The sequence below is a fragment of the Kogia breviceps genome, chromosome 3 (genome assembly GCF_026419965.1).
Source record: "Kogia breviceps isolate mKogBre1 chromosome 3, mKogBre1 haplotype 1, whole genome shotgun sequence".
Taxonomy (NCBI): Eukaryota; Metazoa; Chordata; class Mammalia; order Artiodactyla; family Physeteridae; genus Kogia; species Kogia breviceps.
In genome coordinates, this window is record NC_081312.1 from 75,946,922 (window position 1) to 75,970,668 (window position 23,747).

The window sequence follows — 23,747 nt, forward strand, 5'->3', positions numbered from 1 at the left end:
TGAAACAAATACTCAAAATAAAGACCCTTATTATGTGAACTGATGAAAGTAAAAATCTGCCCCTTTAGTAAAATTAAAAATTTGAGAAGCATATGTTCCAGGTCAATGCGTGTGGGGAGAGCTTGATGTGTATGTGTATGTGTTTTACATCAAATGGCAATGCTTGTGTGAGCAAAAGCAGTTCTATCAAATGACCAATCCCTCACACTCAAAAACCAGTCCTGAAGTATTCTATGATATGATAGAAGTCTGGGTGAGGCTCTTGGGATTCAAGGAGAATTTCATATTGTGTAGCTGTTCTCCACATCAGGCCAGACATCTCCTACCTCATTTCTCCACCTGCAATTTTTTTTTTTTTTTTCCCGGTACGTGGGCCTCTCACTGCCATGGCCTCTCATGTCGCAGAGCACAAGCTCCGGATGCTCAGGCTCAGCGGCCATGGCTCACGGGCCCAGCCGCTCCGCGGCATGTGGGATCCTCCCAGACCGGGGCACGAACCCGCGTCCCCTGCATGGTAGGCGGACTCTCAACCACTGCGCCACCAGGGAAGCCCTCTCCACCTCCAATTTTTAAAGAAATCTATTCTAACTCAAAAGAATCCTGTGAAGACACAATGGCCTATAATCTGACTGAGGAAACATGCTTCCAACTCACATCCTGGTCATATTTTTAACAAGGTCAAGGACTAGAAGAGATCGAGATTCTTCATTCCATTTTGCACCAATGGAACAACTGTGTGGAAACAGTGCTTACTTGGGCTGGAACTAGTAGATGGACCCGCCTTCAGTGCCTAGAGTGTAAATAAAACCCAATGCACCTGTTCATGTGTCTAATTCCTCTTATTTCCTCTTCTTGTACACAGCACTGGCATCTAGGAATTAATCTCCAAAGTTATGGGTCTGGTATCCCTCTCTCTGTCTTTCCATCCTACCTTAACCAGAAAAGCAGATTTAGCAGAGGACTATCTGTGCAACAAGCGTAATTGGGTCTAAAAGAGAAAGAAGCACAGACAACTACTGTTCCTTCTTCTTTCATCACGTGCCTCATGTCGTTGTAGAAGCTGGTGGCTACAGACGAGCAATGCAGCAGGTCCATTTCTGCTTGAGAACCAGCTAAACAGTATCCATCAAAGATGCACTGGTCATTTCCTTCCCATTCCCACCGACAACTGCATAGGAAGTAGGATGAGGGAGAAGATAATGAAATCCTTTTATTATTCATCCTAATAATGAAATCCTTTTCCCTAAGAGAACATTGCCTTGGACACAAACCACGCAGCCGTTTCTCACTGCCTCCTCATCCTGGAATCCTATTATACTTATGTCAGTAAATTTGACAATGTCCCACGGGTCTCTTAGGCTCTGTTCATTTTTCTTCATTCTTCTTTCTTTCTGCTCTCTGACTGGATAATTTCAATTGACCTAGCTTCAAGTTCTTTCTCCTGCCTATTCAAATCTACTGTTGAATCCCTCTAGTGAACTTTTTCTTAAAAAATGTTCTCTGTGTAACAACTTCTCTGCCCTGAGAGAGTTCTGAGTTATGTGAAATATAAGCAAGCCCTTTGCTTTAGTCCTTCACGAGCCCCCCAACAGGTCAAAGCAATCAAGTTTTATTCTTTGATGACAAAGTGCTCTGCTCCCTCCACCACCAGGAAGCACACTGGGAACGCAGGTAACCATCTAAAATCTCTCATGGGGCTTCCCTGGTGGCGCAGTGGTTGAGAATCCGCCTGCCGATACAGGAGACACGGGTTTGTGCCCCGGTCCGGGAAGATGCCACATGCCGCAGAGCCGCTGGGCCCGTGAGCCATGGCCACTGAGCCTGCGCGTCCGGAGCCTGTGCTCTGCAATGGGAGAGGCCACAACAGGGAGAGGCCCGCGTACCGCAAAAAAGAAAAAAAAAAAAAAAAAAAAAAAAAAAAACCTCTCATGGATCCAGTAAAGAGAAGATGAAGCAAGCGTTAAGTTAAAATACCACAAAGCTTCCCTACCAGGTTTCGGTTACCTTTTTCTTACATGTTTACTTGGTTGCTGCATACCTTTCTGTGGTGTTTGGCCAGAGTGTGCTGATTAATGTCTTAAAGTTTTATATCTTTCTAGGCTGTCCTCTTCCTGGTGCTTTGGCTAGAGAGAAGACTTTTCATGGACTTTTTTGTCTGCATCTGTGGGCATTTCCAGGTTCCTGGCTTCTCCAGCACTCACTTGGCTTATATGAGGCAAAAGAAAACTCAGGGAACTCACTTCTCTATCATGTCTCAGGCCCCAAGTTCCTAGCTCATCTAGCTTCTTCTCTCCAAACTCTTATGTTTTGTTTTCACATGTCGTCCAGGGTTTTAGCTGTACTTAACAGGTTGAGTAGAAAAAAATACACCTACTCCAACTTGCCAGAAGTGGAAAGCATAATGCTTCTTTCTTTCCCTGAAGGGTGAACCTCTGACCAGCTTGGTTAATACACCTTACTGGTAGTAGCCCAGTCAAAAGGGCATTAAAATTTCATTCTTGTATAGCCATCTAGAATACATGGCTGGTCCTAGATCATGGATAAATGATTATCCATGATCATGATTTATCATTGGATAAATGTGGTCCTAGATCATGAAGATAACTACCATTTATTTGAGGACGCCGCTCTAAGGATTCCTTACAGTGGCGGCAAAGGCCCAAGGTGGTGAATATAATTGGTGTCTGTAAATGGCATGAAAAGGCCCTTGTCCTCCTTGTTCTTTATCCTCCTATACAGAAGTTTTGAGTGTGATTAGGAAATGACTAAAAAAAATAACAAATTTATAGTGGCTAGAATGGTCACACCAGTTTTGTGGTGGTGGAAAAAGAGCAACGGCCCTGGTACCAAGGAACGGAGAAACATAGACCCTGGAAGGCTTGTGTTTGTGGCAGGGAGGGGTATTCATGCCATATTTGTATGCTAGACCCAGCACTGCAGCCTATCAGAACAACCATATGGTCTGTGAAAACAGAAAACCTCATATGAATACAGCTTGTCCTGGACTATTCTGCTGTGCTTGACACCATCAATGGAAGCTGCTCAACATGGATTACCATCCCTGTATGTGTACAAACCTGTAAATCAGCACAACCTTGTTTCAGTATGACTGGTACAAGCATATATGCTTCTAATGTCTGAGCATCCTGAATTATGCCTCATGAATGACACTGCTCCTATAGCTTAACCAAAGTGAAGTAATGATGATTCTAATTAAGTTTAACAATGAATTCAAAACTGGATCGGGGACTTCCCTGGTGGCACAGCCGTTAAGAATCCACCTGCCTGTGCAGGGGACACAGTTTCAAGCTGTGGTCCAGGAAGAGCCCACGGAGCAACAAAGCCTAAGAGGCACGACTACAGAGCCTGCGCTCTAGAGCCCGTGAGCCACAACTACTGAGCCCACCTGCTGCAACTACCAAAGCCCACATGCCTAGAGCCCATGCTGTTCAACAAGAGAAGCCACTGCAGTGAGAAGGTCACGCACCGCAATGAAGAGTAGCTCCGTCTTGCCACAACTAGAAAAAGCCTGCGTGCAGCAGTGAAGACCCAATGCAGCCATAAATAAATAAAATTTATTTTTAAAAAATCTAGTCTCCTATAAAACGTTTCTACTAAGGCTAATTATTTGAATATGTTCCCTAAGGAGACTTTCTTGTACAGTAATTTGAAATCAATCTTTGACATGTGCTCATAATTACTTGACTTGAAGTTCCTTTTACATTTTCCAAAGTCTTTTGGTCATGTCGTATTTTTTCTCTTAGATATTTCACTCTGGGGTTACTAGCCTTCAAGTTGACCCAGTTAATTGAAATTACACCTGACAAAGTGAGGTCACTTGATTGAGGACAGGCTGAGACCCTGAGTGGATCTAATTATTTAACAGAGCGCACTGAGACAAAGGCCAGAATCTGTCTGCAGGTAAGGGCCAGACAGAACTGAATTGTCCCACATACCAAGCAAGAAGAACATACACACTGAGTTGAGAGTTACAAGGGTGGGAATGACAAGAAGGAAAAAAGGGAAAAAAACAGAGAAGGGCCAAGCAACATTTCTTCAGTAGATATTTCTCAACTGACTACTGTGGGCCAGTCACTATTCTAGGCACTAAAGGTAAAGCCATGAGCAAAACAAACAACATCACTGAACTCATAGAACTTCTACTCTAATTGGAGTTATAAGCAATGAACACATTGACGTGTAAGTGTCAACAATACGAGTGCACATTATGGTTACTTCCATAAAGGAGATGACCAGGGTGTAGTGATAGAATTAAGAAGAGGTTTACAGATGGCTACATGAGTCAGGAAGATCAGCAGAAGGCACATGCGTTTCTCTACAGTAATGATATCAGAGCTGAGACTTGAAGGATGAAAATGAGTCCGGCTCACCAAGATTAGGGGGAAGAAAATTGAGATTTGCAAATATTTGTAAGTCAAAAGTCTGCAGGCTGAGAATTTGAAGCAAATTCTGATTGGATTGCATCATTTTAGTCAGTGACTATGTGAACAAAGCCAAATAAAAATCTTAACTCCTCATTTCCAAGTTGTCCCACTCTTTGGACTACATAAACAATGTCATGTCTAACAGACCACAGCTTCAGCTTTCCAGTGAGTGTGACTTTTAATTTTTTCCCTCTAATTCAACTTTAGATTTATTATAAGGCTGAATTTCCATCAGGCCACAAACATTTTTCCTGGACTTGGGCGTAAGTTATAGGACAATTCCACAGTGCAAGTGAGTCAGGAGACGGATAATATTCATACCCTTGCTGGTGTTCTCAACTCCCCTCACCAACATTTTCTAAAACATCCTCAGTACCATGTGGTCTTTGACAGTTGATCCATATAGGTCTTTAATCACCATAACAAAGCCCCTTGGTGTCTAGAATTTTTTATTCCAGATGCTACTCAGAGATTCTCCTCAGGAAATCTGAAGTCATTCTGTGCTCCCATGGCCTGCTGCGGGTATGGGACATTCTATGGCTGTAGCTAATTCTGCCATCTCCAGCCATACTCAAGTACGTAGGAACCTATACACTGTCCCACAAGCCTCAAGCAAGGAACTTTGAGTTCTACTCAGCCTTACTCAAAAATGGTAACATATGGGCTTCCCTGGTGGCGCAGTGATTGAGAGTCAACCTGCCGATGCAGGGGACACGGGTTCCTGCCCCGGTCCGGGAAGATCCCACATGCCGCCGAGCGGCTGGGCCCGTGAGCCATGGCCACTGAGACTAAGCGTCCGGAGCCTGTGCTCCCCATCGGGAGAGGCCACAACAGTGAGAGGCCTGCGAACCGCAAAAAAAAAAAAAAAAAAAAAGTACAAAGAGAAGACTGGAAAGTATTTCAAACAGTCCTTCAAACCAAATTGTGTCTTTAATTTCCCTTTAGGGTCAATTATTTTCAGAATTATAAAAATATTTCCCTCTGTTAACTCTTAATTCTCATTTTCATTTAGAAAGCAAACAGAATTTCTGTGCCCTGCAGCCTAAGCTCTACATCAGGCATTGCTGGGGCCCCATCAGGTTTGGGTACAGACTGCAGGTGCCTGGGGAGCACTGTGTGCTCAGCGCACAGAGGTAGGTGGCTGAGTCGCTGGGCTGCGAGTCTCTGATGAGCAGGGAGACATACTGGTTGGCTTTACTGACCTGCGCTGTCAATCTTCCTTCCTCTTTGTCATTATTCAACACTCCGTACAGGAGCAACACAGGGCCTTTGCTGGGGTACTGTCTATACCAGAAGAAGTACTGAGAAGATCTGTCAGTATAAGTGCAGTTGAGAGAGGCGTTGGCTCCCTCTGGAACATGCAGAGATGCGGGGCTCTGCTCCACTCCCTTCTGCTGGCTCCTCATCCCTGTGCAAAGAGACAACGAATGGTCAGTCGAAGAAGACTGGCTGGGTAATGGATGCTTCCTCTGCAGAATTTAAGTTATCTTTTCACAGGACTCCCACCTCTACCTTCCCTCATTTAAGGGAAATAACATTCATGTTTCTAGCCTTGGGCCTACAATAGAGAATGACTCCAAATATTTTACTTTATGTTCCCATAGAAATGCCCCAAACTCACACGTTAACTGAAGCCACAGGATCACTAGTAAAATTCCTGAGGATTTTATCATTTTTTCTTCCGTGGGTTCACTGAGGATTCAAATTTTAAACACCCCCAAAATGTGATTCGAAACTTCTGCCTTAGAAATCATAAAAAGAATGTGTTCTACCAGTGAGAAAAAGAGGTTCTTTTCACCACCCCTGCTACACCACCGAGCTCCTCCTCTCATATACCTCTCTCTCTCTCTCTCCTCTCTCTCTCTCTATCCCCTCCCCATCTCTCTCTCTCTCTCTCTCACACACACACACACACACACACACACACACACACAGACACGGAGGAATACATGACAGCTTTCCTCGGAGTCTCTGAGAAGACACTGCCATCTTGTGGACTCAAGACAGTGATCAAACAAATATTCAAAACAAAGGCCCTTATTATGTGAACTGATGAAAGAAAAATCTGCCACTTTAGTAAAATTAAAAATTTGAGAATCATATGGTCCAAATCAATGTGTGTGGCGAGAGTTGGATGTGTATGTGTATGTGTTTTACATCAAATGGCAATGCTTGTGTGAGCAAAAGCAGTTCTATCAAATGACCAATCCCTCACACTCAAAAACCAGTCCTGAAGTATTCTATGATATGATAGAAGTCTGGGTGAGGCTCTTGGGATTCAAGGAGAATTTCATATTGTGTAGCTGTTCTCCACATCAGGCCAGACACCCTCTACCTCATTTCTCCACCTCCAATTTTTAAAGAAATCTACTCTAACTCAAAACAATCCTTTGAAGACACCATGGCCTAAAATCTGACTGATGAAACATGTTTCCAACTCACAACCAGGTCATACTTTTAACAAGGTCAAGGACTAGAAGAGATCGAGATTCTTCATTCCATTTTGCACCAATGGAACAACTGTGTGGAAACAGTGCTTACTTGGGCTGGAACTAGTAGATGGACCCGCCTTCAGTGCCTAGAGTGTAAGTAAAACCCAATGCACCTGTTCATGTGTCTAATTCCTCTTATTTCCTCTTCTTATACACAGCACTGGCATCTAGGAATTAATCTCCAAAGTTATGGGTCTGGAATCCCTCTCTCTGTCTTTCCATCCTACCTTAACCAGAAAAGCAGATTTGGCAGAGGACTATCTGTGCAAGAAGCGTAACTGGGTCTAAAAGAGAAACAAGCACAGACAACGACTGTTCCTTCTTGTTTCATCACCTGCCTCATGTCCTTGTAGAAGCTGGTGGCTAGAGACCAGCAATGCAGCAGGTCCATTTCTGCTTGAGAACGAGCTAAACAGTATCCATCAAAGATGCACTGGTCATGTCCTTCCCATTCCCACCGACAACTGCATAGGAAGTAGGATGAGGGAGAAGATACGAATAATGAAATCCTTTTCCCTAAGAGAACAGTGCCTTGGACACAAACCACACAACCGTTTCTCACTGTCTCCTCATCCAGGAATCCTATTATACTTATGTCAGTAAATTTGACAATGTCCCACAGGTCTCTTAGGCTCTGTTCATTTTTCTTCATTCTTCTCTCTTTCTGCTCTCTGACTGGATAATTTCAATTGACCTAGCTTCAAGTTCTTTCTCCTGCCTATTCAAATCTACTGTTGAATCCCTCTAGTGAACTTTTTCTTAGAAAATGTTCTCTGTGTAACAACTTCTCTGCCCTGAGAGAGTTCTAAGTTATGTGAAATATAAGCAAGCCCTTTGCTTTAGTCTTTCACGAGCGCCCCAACAGGTCAAAGCAATCAAATTGTATTCTTTGATGACAAAGTGCTCTGCACCCTCCACCACCAGGAAGCACACTGGGAACGCAGGTGACCATCTAAAATCTCTCATGGGGCTTTCCTGGTTGCGCAGTGTTTGAGAATCCGCCTGCCAATGCAGGGGACACGGGTTTGTGCCCCGGTCCGGGAAGATCCCACATGCCGCGGAGCGGCTGGGCCCATGAGCCATGGCCGCTGAGCCTGCGCGTCCGGAGCCTGTGCTCCGCAATGGGAGAGGCCACAACAGTGAGAGGTCCACGTACCACAAAAAAATAAAAAATAAAAAAAAATAAAACCTCTCATGGATCCAGTAAAGAGAAGATGAAGCAAGCGTTAAGTTAAAATACCACAAAGCTTCCCTACCAGGTTTCGGTTACCTTTTTCTTACATGTTTACTTGGTTGCTGCATACCTTTCTGTGGTGTTTGGCCAGAGTGTGCTGATTAATGTCTTAAAGTTTTATATCTTTCTAGGCTGTCCTCTTCCTGGTGCTTTGGCTAGAGAGAAGACTTTTCATGGACTTTTTTGTCTGCATCTGTGGGCATTTCCAGGTTCCTGGCTTCTCCAGCACTCACTTGGCTTATATGAGGCAAAAGAAAACTCAGGGAACTCACTTCTCTATCATGTCTCAGGCCCCAAGTTCCTAGCTCATCTAGCTTCTTCTCTCCAAACTCTTATGTTTTGTTTTTACATGTGGTCCAGGGTATTAGCTGTACTTAACAGGTTGAGTAGAGAAAACTACACCTACTCCAACTTGCCAGAAGTGGAAAGCATGATGCTTCTTTCTTTCCCTGAAGGGCAAACCTCTGACCAGCTTGGTTAATACACCTTACTGGTAGTAGCCCAGTCAAAAGGGCATTAATATTTCATTCTTGTATAGCCATCTAGAATACATGGCTGGTCCTAGATCATGGATAAATGATTATCCATGATCATGATTTATCATTGGATAAATGTGGTCCTAGATCATGAAGATAACTACCATTTATGTGAGGACACCGCTCTAAGAATTCCTTACAGTGGCCCAGCAGGCCCAAGGTGGTGAATATAATTGGTGTCTGTAAATGGCATGAAAAGGCCCTTGTCCTCCTTGTTCTTTATCCTCCTATACAGAAGTTTTGAGTGTGATTAGGAAATGACTAAAAAAAATAACAAATTTATAGTGGCTAGAATGGTCACACCAGTTTTGTGGTGGTGGAAAAAGAGCAACGGCCCTGGTACCAAGGAACGGAGAAACATAGACCCTGGAAGGTTTGTGTTTGTGGCAGGGAGGGGGATTAATGCCATCTTTGTATGCTAGACCCAGCACTGCAGCCTATCAGAACAACCATATGGTCTGTGTAAACAGAAAAACTCATATGAATACAGCTTGTCCTGGACTATTCTGCTGTGCTTGACACCATCAATGGAAGCTGCTCAACATGGATTACCATCCCTGTATGTGTACAAACCTGTAAATCAGCACAACCTTGTTTCAGTATGACTGGTACAAGCATATATGCTTCTAATGTCTGAGCATCCTGAATTATGCCTCATGAATGACACTGCTCCTATAGCTTAACCAAAGTGAAGTAATGATGATTCTAATTAAGTTTAACAATGAATTCAAAACTGGATCGGGGACTTCCCTGGTGGCACAGCCGTTAAGAATCCACCTGCCTGTGCAGGGGACACAGTTTCAAGCTGTGGTCCAGGAAGATCTCACGGAGCAACAAAGCCCACGAGGCACGACGACTGAGCCGGTGCTCTAGAGCCCGTGATCCACAACTACTGAGTCGACCTGCTGCAACTACCAAAGCCCACATGCCTAGAGCCCATGCTGTGCAACAAGAGAAGCCACTGCAGTGAGAAGCTCACGCACCGCAATGAACAGTAGCCCCGTCTCACTACAACTAGAGAAAGCCCGGGTGCAGCAGTGAAGGCCCAACGCAGCCATAAATAAATAAATAAATAAATAAATAAATAAATAAATAAATAAATATATATATATATATATATATAAATAAAATTTATTTTTAAAAAATCTAGTCTCCTATAAAACATTTCTACTGAGGCTAATTATTTGAATATGTTCCCTAAGGAGACTTCCTTGCGCAGTATTTTGAAATCAAACTTTGACATGTGCTCATAATTACTTGATTTGAAGTTCCTTTTACATTTTCCAAAGTCTTTTGGTCATGTCTTATTTTTTCTCTTAGATATTTCACTGTGGGCTTACTAGCCTCAAGTTGACCCACTTAATTGAAATTACACCTGACAAAGTGAGGTCAGTTGATTGAGGACAGGCTGAGACCCTGAGTGGATCTAATTATTTAACAGAGCCCACTGAGCCAAAGAAGGCCAGAATCTGTCTGCAGGCAAGGGCCAGACAGAACTGAATTGTACCACATACCAAGCAAGGAGAACATACACACTGAGTTGAGAGTTACAAGGGTGGGAATGACAAGAAGGAAAAAAGGGAAAAAAACAGAGAAGGGCCAAGCAACATTTCTTCAGTAGATATTTCTCAACTGACTACTGTGGGCCAGTCACTATTCTAGGCACTAAAGGTAAAGCCATGAGCAGAACAAACAACATCACTGACCTCATAGAACTTCTACTCTAATTGGAGTTATAAGCAATGAACACATTGACGTGTAAGTGTCAACAATACGAGTGCACATTATGGTTACTTCCATAAAGGAAATGACCAGGGTGTAGTGATAGAATTAAGAAGAGGTTTACGGATGGCTACATGAGTCAGGAAGATCAGCACGAGAGTTCTGAGTTATGTCAAATATAAGCAAGCACATGTCTTAGTCCTTCACAAGCCCCCCAAAAGGTCAAAGCAATCAAATTGTATTCTTTGATGACAAAGTGCTCTGCACCCTCCACCACCAGGAAGCACACTGGGAGCTCAGGCGGCCATCTCAAAACTCTCATGGATCCAGTAAAGAGAAGATGAAGCAAGTGTTAAGTTAAAATACCTCAAAGCTTCCCTACCAGTTTTCAGTTACCTTTTTCTTAAATGTTTGCTTGGTGGCTGCATACCTTTCTGTGGATTTTGGTCAGAGTGTGCTGATTAATGTCTTAAAGTTTTATATCTTTCTAGGCTGTCCTCTTCCTGGTCCTTTGGCTAGAGAGAAGACTTTTCATGGACTTTTTTGTCTGCATCTGTGGGCATTTCCAGGTTCCTGGCTTCTCCAGCACTCACTTGGCTTATATGAGACAAAAGAAAACTCAGGGAACTCACTGCTCTATCATTCCACAGGCCCCGAGTCCCTAGCTCGTCTAAATTCTTCTCATCAAATTCTTATGTTTTGTTTTCACCAATGGTCCAGGGTTTTAGCTCTACTTAACAGGTGGAGTAGAAAAAAATACACCTACTCCAACTTGCCAGAAGTGGAAAGCATAATGCTTCTTTCTTTCCCTGAAGGGTGAACCTCTGACCAGCTTGGTTAATACACCTTACTGGTAGTAGTCCAGCCAAAAGGGCACTGAAATTTCATTCTTGTATAGCCATCTAGAATACATGGCTGGTCCTAGATCATGCATAAATGATTATCCATGATCATGATTTATCATTGGATAAATGTGGTCCTAGATCATGAAGATAACTACCATTTATTTGAGGACACTGCTCTAAGAATTCCTTACAGTGGCCCAGCAGGCCCAAGGTGGTGAATATAATTGGTCTCTGTAAATGGCATGAAAATGTCCTTGTCCTTCTTGTTCTTTATCCTCCTATGCAGAAGTTTTGAGTGTGATTAGGAAATGACTAAAATAATTGACAAAGTTATAGTGGCTAGAATGGTTACACCAGTTTTGTGGTGGTGGAAAAAGAGCAACAGTCCTGGTACCAAGGAACAGAGAAACTTAGACCCTGGATGGTTTGTGTTTGTGGCAGGGAGGGGTATTCATGCCATATTTGTATGCTAGACCCAGCACTGCAGCCTATCAGAACAACCATATGGTCTGTGTAAACAGAAAAACTCATATGAATACAGCTTGTCCTGGACTATTCTGCTGTGCTTGACACCATCAGTGGAAGCTGCTCAACATGGATTACCATCCCTGTATGTGTACAAACCTGTAAATCAGCACAACCTTGTTTCCGTATGACTGGTACAAGCATATATGCTTATAATGTCTGAGCATCCTGAATTATGCCTCATAAATGACACTGCTCCTATAGCTTAACCAAAGTGAAGTAATGATGATTCTAATTAAGCTAAACAATGAATTCAAAACTGGATAGGGGACCTTCCTGGTGGTGAAGCTGTTAAGAATCCGCCTGCAGGTGCAGGGGACACTGTTTCAAGCCGTGGTCCAGGAAGATCCCACGGAGCAAATAAGCCCACGAGGCACGACTACTGAGCCTGTGCTCTAGAGACTGTGAGCCACAACTACTGAGCCCACCTGCTCCAAATACCAAAGCCCACGTGCCTAGATCCCATGCTCTGCAACAAGAGAAGCCACTGCAGTGAGAAGCCCATGCACCGCAGCGAACAGTAGCCCCCTCTCGCCACAACTAGAGAAAACCCGCGTGCAGCAGTGAAGGCCCAACGCAGCCATAAATAAATAAATAAATAAAATTTATTTATAAAAATCTAGTCTCCTATAAAACGTTTCTATTAAGGCTAATTATTTGAATAGGCTCCTTAAAGAGACTTTCTTGCGCAGTAATTTGAAATCAAACTTTGACATGTGCTCATAATTATTTGACTTGAAGTTACTTTTATATTTTCCAAAGTCTTTTTGGACATGTCTTATTTTTTCTCTTAGATATTTCACTGTGGGGTTACTAGCCTTCAAGTTGACCCAGTTAATTGAAATTACACCTGGCAAAGTGAGGTCACTTGATTGAGGACAGGCTGAGACCCTGAGTGGATCTAATTATTTAACAGAGCCCACTGAGCCAGAGAAGGCCAGAATCTGTCTGCAGGTAAGGGCCAGAGACAACTGAATTGTACCACATACCAAGCAAGGAGAACATACACACTGAGTTGAGAGTTATAAGGGTGGGAATGACAAGAAGGAAAAAAGGGAAAAAAAACAGTGAAGGGCCAAACAACATTTCTTCAGTAGATATTTCTCAACTGACTACTGTGGGCCAGTCACTATTCTAGGCACTAAAGGTAAAGCCATGAGCAAAACAAACATCACTGACCTCATAGAATTTCTACTCTAATTGGAGTTATAAGCAATGAACACATTGACGTGTAAGTGTCAACAATACGAGTGCACATTATGGTTACTACCATAAAGGAAATGACCAGGGTGTAGTGATAGAATTAAGAAGAGGTTTACGGATGGCTACATGAGTCAGGAAGATCAGCAGAAGGCACATGCGTTTCTCTACAGTAATGATATCAGAGCTGAGACCTGAAGGATGAAAATGAGTCAGGCTCACCAAGATTAGGGGGAAGAAAATTGCGATTTGGAAATATTTGTAAGTCATAAGTCTGCAGGCTGAGATTTGAAGCAAATTCTGATTGGATTGCATCATTTTAGTCAGTGACTATGTGAACAAAGCCAAATAAAAATCTTAATTCTTCATTTCCAAGTTGTCCCACTCTTTGGACTACATAAACAATGTCATGTCTAACAGACCACAGCTTCAGCTTTCCAGTGAGTGTGACTTTTAATTTTTTCCCTCTAATTCAACTGTAGATTTATTATAAGGCTGAATTTCCATCAGGCCACAAACATTTTTCCTGGACTTGGGCGTAAGTTATAGGACAATTCCACAGCGCAAGTGAGTCAGGAGACAGATAATATTCATACCCTTGCTGGTGTTCTCAACTCGCCTCACCAACATTTTCTAAAACATCCTAAGTACCATGTGGTCTTTGACAGTTGGTCAATGTAGGTCTTTAGTCACCATAACAAAGCTCCTTGGTGTCTAGAAATTTTTATTCCAGATGCTACTCAGAGATTCTCCTCAGGAAATCTGAAGTCATTCTGTGCTCCCATGGCCTGCTGCAGGTATGGGACATTCTATGGCTGTAGCTAATTCTGCCAACTCCAGCCATACTCAAGTACGCAGGAACCAATACACTCTCCCACAAGCCTCAAGCAAGGAACTTTGAGTTCTACTCAGCCTTACTCAAAAATGGTAACATTTGGCCTTCCCTGGTGGCTCAGTGATTGAGAGTCCATCTGCCGATGCAGGGGACACGGGTTCCTGCCCCGGTTCGGGAAGATCCCACATGCCGCGGAGCGGTTGGGCCCATGAGCCAGGGCCGCTGAGCCTGCGCGTCTGGAGCCTGTGCTCCACAACGGGAGAGGCCACAGCAGTGAGAGGCCCGCGTACCGAAAAAAAAAAAAAAAAAAAATACAAAGAGAAGACTGGAAAGTATTTCAAGCAGTCATTCAGACCAAATTGTGCTTTTAATTTCCCTTCAGGGTCAATTGTTTTCAGAATTATAAAAATATTTCCCTCTGTTAACTCTTAATTCCCATTTTCATCTAGAAAGCAAACAGAATTTCTGTGCACTGCAACCTAAGCTCTACATCAGGCATTACTGGGGCTGCATCAGGTTTGTGTACAGAATGCAGGTGCCTGGGCAGCACTGTGTGCTCAGCGCACAGAGGTAGGTGGCTGAGTCGCTGGGCTGCGAGTCTCTGATGAGCAGGGAGACATACTGGTTGGTTTTATTGACCTGAGCTGTCAATCTTCCATCCTCTTTGTTATTATTCAACACTCCGTACAGGAGCAACTCAGGGCCTTTGCTGGGGTACTGTCTGTACCAGAAGAAGTAATCAGAAGCTCTGTCAGTATAAGTGCAGTTGAGAGAGGCGATGGCTCCCTCTGGAACATGCAGATATGTGGGGCTCTGCTCCACTCCCTTCTGCTGGCTCCTCATCCCTGTGCAAAGAGACAACGAATGGTCAGTCGAAGAAGACTGGCTGGGTAATGGATGCTTCCTCTGCAGAATTTAAGTTATCTTTTCACAGGCCTCCCACCTCTACTTTCCCTTATTTAAGGGAAATAACATTCATGTTTCTAGCCTTGGGCCTACAATAGAGAATGACTCCAAATACTTTACTTTATGTTCCCATAGAAATGCCCCAAACTCACACGTTAACTGAAGCCACAGCATCACTAGTAAAACTCTTGAGGATTTCATCATTTTTTCCTCCCCTGGTTCACTGAGGATTCAAATTTAAAACCCTAAAAAAAAAAAGATTCGAACTCAGACATTTCTAATTCTTCTGCATTAGAAATCATAAAAAGAATCTGTTCTACCAGTGAGAAAAAGAGGTTCTTTTCACCATCCCTGCTACACCACCGAGCTCCTCCTCTCATACACCTCTGTCTCTCTCTGTCTCTCTCTCTGTCTCTCTCTCTCTCTCTCTCTCTCTCTCACACACACACACACACACACACACACACACACACACACACACACACACACACGGAGGAATACATGAGAGCTTTCCTCAGAGTCTCTGAGAAGACACTGCCATCTTGTGGACTCAAGACAGTGAACAAACAAATATTCAAAACATAGACCATTATTATGTGAACTGATGAAAGTAAAAATCTGCTACTTTAGTAAAATTAAAGACTTGAGAAGCATATGTTCCAAGTCAGTTTGTGTGGGGAGAGCTTGATGTGTATGTGTATGTGTTTTACATCAAATGGCAATGCTTGTGTGAGCAAAAGCAGTTCTATCAAATGACAAATCCCTCACACTCAAAAACCAGTCCTGAAGTATTCTATGATATGATAGAAGTCTGGGTGAGGCTCTTGGGATTCAAGGAGAATTTCATATTGTGTAGCTGTTCTCCACATCAGGCCAGACACCTCCTACCTCATTTCTCCACCTCCAATTTTTAAATAAATCTATTCTAACTCAAAAGAATCCTGTGAAGACACAATGACCTAAAATCTGACTGATGAAACATGTTTCCAACTCACAACCTGGTCATATTTTTGACAAGGTCAAGGACTAGAAGAGATCGAGATTCTTCATTCCATTTTGCACCAATGGAACAACTGTGTGGAAACAGTGCTTACTTGGGCTGGAACTAGTAGATGGACCCATCTTCAGTGCCTAGAGTGTAAATAAAACCCAATGCACCTGTTCATGTGTCTAATTCCTCTTATTTCCTCTTCTTGTACACAGCACTGGCATCTAGGAATTAATCTCCAAAGTTATGGGTCTGGTATCCCTCTCTTTGTCTTTCCATCCTATCTTAACCAGAAAAGCAGATTTAGCAGAGGACTATCTGTGCAAGAAGCATAACTGGGTCTAAAAGAGAAACAAGCACAGACAACTACTGTTCCTTCTTGTTTCATCCCGTGCCTCATGTCCTTGTAGAAGCTGGTGGCTAGAGACCAGCAATGCAGCAGGTCCGTTTCTGCTTGAGAACCAGCTAAACAGTATCCATCAAAGATGCACTGGTCATGTCCTTCCCATTCCCACCGACAACTGCATAGGAAGTAGGATGAGGGAGAAGATAAGAATAATGAAATCCTTTTCCCTAAGAGAACATTGTCTTGGACAGAAACCACACAGCCGTTTCTCACTGTCTCCTCATCCAGGAATTCTATTATACTTATGTCAGTAAATTTGACAATGTCCCACAGGTCTCTTAGGCTCTGTTCATTTTTCTTCATTCTTCTTTCTTTCTGCTCTCTGACTGGATAATTTCAATTGACCTAGCTTCAAGTTCTTTCTCCTGCCTATTCAAATCTACTGTTGAATCCCGCTAGTGAACTTTTTCTTAGAAAATGTTCTCTGTGTAACAACTTCTCTGCCCTGAGAGAGTTCTGAGTTATGTGAAATATAAGCAAGCCCTTTGCCGTAGTCCTTCACGAGCACAGCAACAGGTCAAAGCAATCAAATTGTATTCTTTGATGACAAAGTGCTCTGCCCCCTCCACCAACAGGAAGCACAGTGGGAACGCAGGCGGCCATTTCAAAAATCTCATGGATCCAGTAAAGAGAAGATGAAGCAATTGTTACGTTAAAATACCTCAAAGCTTCCCTACCAGGTTTCGGTTACCTTTTTCTTACACGTTTGCTTGGTTGCTGCATACCTTTCTGTGTTTTTTGGTCAGAGTGTGCTGATTAATGTCTTAAAGTTTTATATTTTTCTAGGCTGTCCTCTTCCTGGTTCTTTGGGTAGAGAGACTTTTCATGGACTTTTTTGTCTGCACCTGTGGGCATTTCCAGGTTCCTGGCTTCTCCAGCACTCACTTGGCTTATATGAGGCAAAAGAAAACTCAGGGAACTCACTGCTCTATCATGTCTCAGGCCCCGAGTTCCTAGCTCTTCTAAATTCTTCCCTCCAAATTCTTATGTTTTGTTTTCACGAATGATCCAGGGTTTTAGCTGTACTTAACAGGTTGAGTAGAAAAAAATACACCTACTCCAGCTTGCCAGAAGTGGAAAGCATAATGCTTCTTTCTTTCCCTGAAGGGCAAACCTCTGACCAGCTTGGTTAATACACCTTACTGGTAGTAGCCCAGTCAAAATGGCATTAATATTTCATTCTTGTATAGCCATCTAGAATACATGGCTGGTCCTAGATCATGGATAAATGATTATCCATGATCATGATTTATCATTGGATAAATGTGGTCCTAGATCATGAAGATAACTACCATTTATTTGAGGACACCGCTCTAAGAATTCCTTACAGTGGCCCGGCAGGCCCAATGTGGTGAATATAATTGGTCTCTGTAAATGGCATGAAAATGCCCTTGTCCTTCTTGTTCTTTATCCTCCTATACAGAAGTTTTCAGTGTGATTAGGAAATGACTAAAAAAATGACAAAGTTATAGTGGCTAGAATGGTCACACCAGTTTTGTGGTGGTGGAAAAAGAGCAACAGCCCTGGTACCAAGGAACAGAGAAACTTAGACCCTGGAAGGCTTGTGTTTGTGGCAGGGAGGGGGATTAATGCCATCTTTGTATGCTTGACCCAGCACTGCAGGCTATCAGAACAACCATATGGTCTGTGTAAACAGAAAAACTCATATGAATACAGCTAGTCCTGGACTATTCTGCTGTGCTTGACACCATCAATGGAAGCTGCTCAACATGGATTACCATCCCTGTATGTGTACAAACCTGTAAATCAGCACAACCGTGTTTCAGTATGACTGGTACAAGCATATATGCTTCTAATGTCTGAGCATCCTGAATTATGCCTCATGAATATTACTGCTCACTGCTTAACCAAAGTGAAGTAATGATGATTCTAATTAAGTTTAACAATGAATTCAAAACTGGATCGGGAACCTCCCTGGTGGTGCAGCTGTTAAGAATCCACCTGCCGGTGCAGGGGCACAGTTTCAAGCCGTGGTCCAGGAAGATCCCACGTAGCAACAAAGCCCACGAGGCACGACTACTGAGCCTGCCCTCTAGAGCCCGTGAGCCACAACTACTGAGCCAACCTGCTGCAACTACCAAAGCCCACGTGCCTAGAACCCATGCTCTGCAACAAGAGAAGCCACTGCAGTTAGAAGCCCGCGCACCGCAATGAAGAGTAGCCCCCTCTCGCCACAACTAGAGAAAGCCCACGTGCAGCAGTGAAGGCCCAATGCAGCCATAAATAAATAAATAAATAAATAAATAAATAAATAAATAAATAAAATTTATTTTTAAAAAATCTAGTCTCCTATAAAACGTTTCTACTGAGGCTAATTATTTGAATATGTTCCCTAATGAGACTTTCTTGCGCAGTAATTTGAAATCAAACTTTGACATGTGCTCATAATTATTTGACTTGAAGTTCCTTTTATATTTTCCAAAGCCTTTTTGGTCATGTCTTATTTTTTCTCTTAGATATTTCACTGTGGGGTTACTAGCCTTCAAGTTGACCCAGTTAATTGAAATTACACCTGACAAAGTGAGGTCAGTTGATTGAGGACAGGCTGAGACCCTGAGTGGATCTAAGTATTTAAAAGAGCCCACTGGGCCAAAGAAGGCCAGAATCTGTCTGCAGGTAAGGGCCAGACAGAACTGAATTGTACCACATACCAAGCAAGGAGAACATACACACTGAGTTGAGTTATAAGGGTGGGAATGACAAGAAGGAACAAAGGGGAAAAAAACAGTGAAGGGCCAAACAACATTTCTTCAGTAGATATTTCTCAACTGACTACTGTGGGCCAGTCACTATTCTAGGCACTAAAGGTAAAGCCATGAGCAAAACAAACATCACTGACCTCATATAACTCTAACTGGAGGTATAAACAATGAACACATTGACGTGTAAGTGTCAACAATACGAGTGCACATTATGGTTACCACCATAAAGGAAATGACCAGGGTGTAGTGATAGAATTAAGAAGAGGTTTACGGATCGCTACATGAGTCAGGAAGATCAGCAGAAGTCACATGCGTTTCTCTACAGTAATGATATCAGAGCTGAGACTTGAAGGATGAAAATGAGTCAGGCTCACCAAGATTAGGGGGAAGAAAATTGCGATTGGGAAATATTTGTAAGTCAAAAGTCTGCAGGCTGAGAATTTGAAGCAAATTCTGATTGGATTGCATCATTTTAGTCAGTGACTATGTGAACAAAACTGAATAAAAATCTTAATTCCTCATTTCCAAGTTGTCCCACTCTTTGGACTACATAAACAATGTCATGTCTAACAGACCACAGCTTCAGCTTTCCAGTGAGTGTGACTTTTAATTTTTTTCCCTATAATTCAACTTTAGATTTATTATAAGGCTGAATTTCCATCAGGCCACAAACATTTTTCCTGGACTTGGGCGTAAGTTATAGGACAATTCCACAGTGCAAGTGAGTCAGGAGAGGGGGAATATTCATACCCTTGCTGGTGTTCTCAACTCGCCTCACCAACATTTTCTAAAACATCCTCAGTACCATGTGGGCTTTGACAGTTGATCCATGTAGGTCTTTAGTCACCATAACAAAGCCCCTTGGTGTCTAGAATTTTTTATTCCAGATGCTACTCAGAGATCATTCTCAGGAAATCTGAAGTTATTCTGTGCTCCCATGGCCTGCTGCAGGTAAGGGACATTCTATGGCTGTAGTTAATTCTGCCAACTCCAGCCATACTCAAGTACGTAGGAACCAATACACTCTCCCACAAGCCTCAAGCCAGGAACTTTGAGTTCTACTCAGCCTTACTCAAAAATGGTAACATAAGCCTTCTCTGATCTGAGCCCCTGCAACTGTCTAGGCTTTTTGTTTCAACCAGTTCTCACCTTCTGACTCTAGTCGTTCCATCCACTCATCAAATGTATCTGTATCTAATCCACCAGTGGGGTAGCAGTTGAGGGTGGAGATGGGGTGGTGGATCTGTAACGAAAATAACTCATGACTTACAACTTTTTCAAAGTAGTTGCTTAAGACTCCTTTCTTTTGCATTTCTGTTTTTCCATACTTGTTTAAAGTAATGAATATCAAACACCTTGAATAACTACATAGGGAAAGAGCAAGGTGGAGTAAGAACAGTGAGGGAATATCTCAGTTATATTAAAATACTGCTGTCATATATAAGAGCACCATAATACCAATCCCACTGAGTACATTTGTGGTATAAAACTAGAGTACAGGGCTTCCCTGGCGGCACAGTGTTTGGGGGTCCGCCTGCCGATGCAGGAGACACGGGTTCATGCCCCAGTCTGGGAAGATCCCACATGCTGCAGAGCGGCTGGGCCAGTGAGCCACGGCCGCTGAGTTGGGCATCCGGAGCTATGCTCCGCAAAGGGAGAGGCCACAACAGTGAGAGGCCACAACAGTGAGAGGCTTATGTACCGGAAAAAAAAAAAAAAAAAAAGGTGCAAAAAGAAGAATGGAAAATATTTCAAACAGTCATTCAGACCAAATTGTGCCTTTAATTTCCCTTCAGGGTCAATTATTTTCAGAATTATAAAAATATTTCCCTCTGTTAACTCTTAATTCTCATTTTCATCTAGAAAGCAAACAGAATTTCTGTGCCCTGCCGCCTAAGCTCGACATCAGGCATTGCTGGGGCCCCATCAGGTTAGGGTACAGACTGCAGGTGCCTGGGCAGCACTGTGTGCTCAGTGCACAGAGGTAGGTGGCTTAGTCGCTGGGCTGCGAGTCTCTGATGAGCAGGGAGACATACTGGTTGGCTTTATTGACCTGCGCTGCAAATCTTCCTTCCTCTTTGTCATTATTCAAGTATCCGTACAGGAGCAACTCAGGGCCTTTGCTGGGGTACTGTCTGTACCACAAGAAGTAATCAGAAGTTCTGTCAGTATAAGTGCAGTTGAGAGAGGCGATGTCTCCCTCTGGAACATGCAGAGATGCGGGGCTCTGCTCCACTCCCTTCTGCTGGCTCCTCATCCCTGTGCAAAGAGACAACGAATGGTCAGTCGAAGAAGACTGGCTGGGTAATGGATGCTTCCTCTGCAGAATTTAAGTTATCTTTCCACAGGCCTCCCACCTCTACCTTCCCTTATTTAAGGGAAATAACATTCATGTTTCTATCCATGGGCCTACAATAGGGAATGGCGCCAAATACTTTACTTTATGTTCCCATAGAAATGCCCCAAACTCACATGTTAACTGAAGCCACAGGATCACTAGTAAAACTCTTGAGGATTTCATCATTCTTTCCTCCCTTGGTTCACTGAGGATTCAAATTTTAAACCCTAAAAAAAAAAAAAAAAAATGATCTGAACTCAGACATTTCTAATTCTTCTGCCTTAGAATTCATAAAAAGAATCTGTTCTACCAGTGAGAAAAAGAGGTTCTTTTCACCACCCCTGCTACACCACCGAGCTCCTCCTCTCATACACCTATCTCTCTCTCCTCTCTCTCTTTCCTCTCTCTCTCTCTCTCTTCTCTCTCTCTCTCTCTCTCTCTCTCACACACACACACACACACACACACACACACGTATACACACACACACACACACACACGTATACACACACACACACACACACAAACACACAGAGACACAAAGGAATACATGAGAGCTTTCCTCAGTCTCTGAGAAGACACTGCCATCTTGTGGACTCAAGACAGTGATCAAACAAATACTCAAAACAAAGATCTTATTATGAGAACTGATGAAAGTAAAAATCTGCCACTTTAGTAAAATTAAAGACTTGAGAAGCATATGTTGCAAGTCAGTTTGTGTGGGGAGAGCTTGACGTGTATGTGTATGTGTTTTACATCAAATGGCAATGCTTGTGTGAGCAAAAGCAGTTCTATCAAATGACCAATCCCTCACACTCAAAAACCAATCCTGAAGTATTCTATGATATGATAGAAGTCTGGGTGAGGCTCTTGGGATTCAAGGAGAATTTCATATTGTGTAGCTGTTCTCCACATCAGGCCAGACACCTCCTACCTCATTTCTCCACCTCCAATTTTTAAATAAATCTATTCTAACTCAAAAGAATCCTTTGAAGACACAATGACCTAAAATCTGACTAATGAAACATATTTCCAACTCACAACCTGGTCATATTTTTAACAAGGTCAAGGACTAGAAGAGATCGAGATTCTTCATTCCATTTTGCACCAATGGAACAACTGTGTGGAAACAGTGCTTACTTGGGCTGGAACTAGTAGATGGACCCGCCTTCAGTGCCTAGAGTGTAAATAAAACCCAATGCACCTGTTCATGTGTCTAATTCCTCTTATTTCCTCTTCTTATACACAGCACTGGCATCTAGGAATTAATCTCCAAAGTTATGGGTCTGGTATCCCTCTCTCTGTCTTTCCATCCTACCTTAACCAGAAAAGCAGATTTAGCAGAGGACTATCTGTGCAAGAAGCATAACTGGGTCTAAAAGAGAAACAAGCACAGACAACTACTGTTCCTTCTTCTTTCATCACGTGCCTCATGTCGTTGTAGAAGCTGGTGGCTACAGACGAGCAATGCAGCAGGTCCATTTCTGCTTGAGAACCAGCTAAACAGTATCCATCAAAGATGCACTGGTCATTTCCTTCCCATTCCCACCGACAACTGCATAGGAAGTAGGATGAGAGAGAAGATGCTAATAATGAAATCCTTTTCCCTAAGAGAACATTGCCTTGGACACAAACCACACAGCTGTTTCTCACTGTCTCCTCATCCAGGAATCCTATTATACTTATGTCAGTAAATTTGACAATGTCCCACAGGTCTCTTAGGCTCTGTTCATTTTTCTTCATTCTTCTTTCTTTCTGCTCTCTGACTGGATAATTTCAATTGACCTAGCTTCAAGTTCTTTCTCCTGCCTATTCAAATCTACTGTTGAATCCATCTAGTGAACTTTTTCTTAGAAAATGTTCTCTGAGTAACAACTTCTCTGCCCTGAGAGAGTTCTGAGTTATGTGAAATATAAGCAAGCCCTTTGCTTTAGTCCTTCACGAGCACCCCAACAGGTCAAAGCAATCAAATTGTATTCTTTGATGACAAAGTGCTCTGCCCCCTCCACCAACAGGAAGCACAGTGGGAACGCAGGCGGCCATTTCAAAACTCTCATGGATCCAGTAAAGAGAAGATGAAGCAAGTGTTAAGTTAAAATACCTCAAAGCTTCCCTACCAGGTTTCGGTTACCTTTTTCTTACATGTTTGCTTGGTTGCTGCATGCCTTTCTGTGGTGTTTGGCCAGAGTGTGCTGATTAATGTCTTAAAATTTTATGTCTTTCTAGGCTGTCCTCTTCCTAGTCCTTTGGGTAGAGAGAAGACTTTTCATGGACGTTTTTGTCTGCACCTGTGGGCATTTCCAGATTCCTGGCTTCTCCAGCACTCACTTGGCTTATATGAGGCAAAAGAAAACTCATGGAACTCACTGCTCTATCATTCCTCAGGCCCTGAGATCCTAGCTCGTCTAAATTCTTCTCACCAAATTTTTTTTTTTTTTAAACATCTCTTTGGAGTATAACTGATTCACAATAGTGTGTTAGTTTTTCCTTTACAACAAAGTGAATCAGTTATACATATACATATGTCCCCATATCTCTTCCCTCTTGCGTCA

General features: G+C 42.8%; 1 gene segment (V, D, J or C); it reads right to left on the reverse strand.

Annotated features, from left to right (window-relative positions):
- Positions 1-5,494: 5,494 nt before the first annotated feature.
- On the reverse strand, positions 5,495-5,851 carry LOC136793889 (T cell receptor alpha variable 12-2-like). The segment is given in 1 exon segment: positions 5,495-5,851. A coding segment is annotated over 1 exon segment (357 nt).
- Between the last annotated feature and the right edge of the window lie 17,896 nt (positions 5,852-23,747).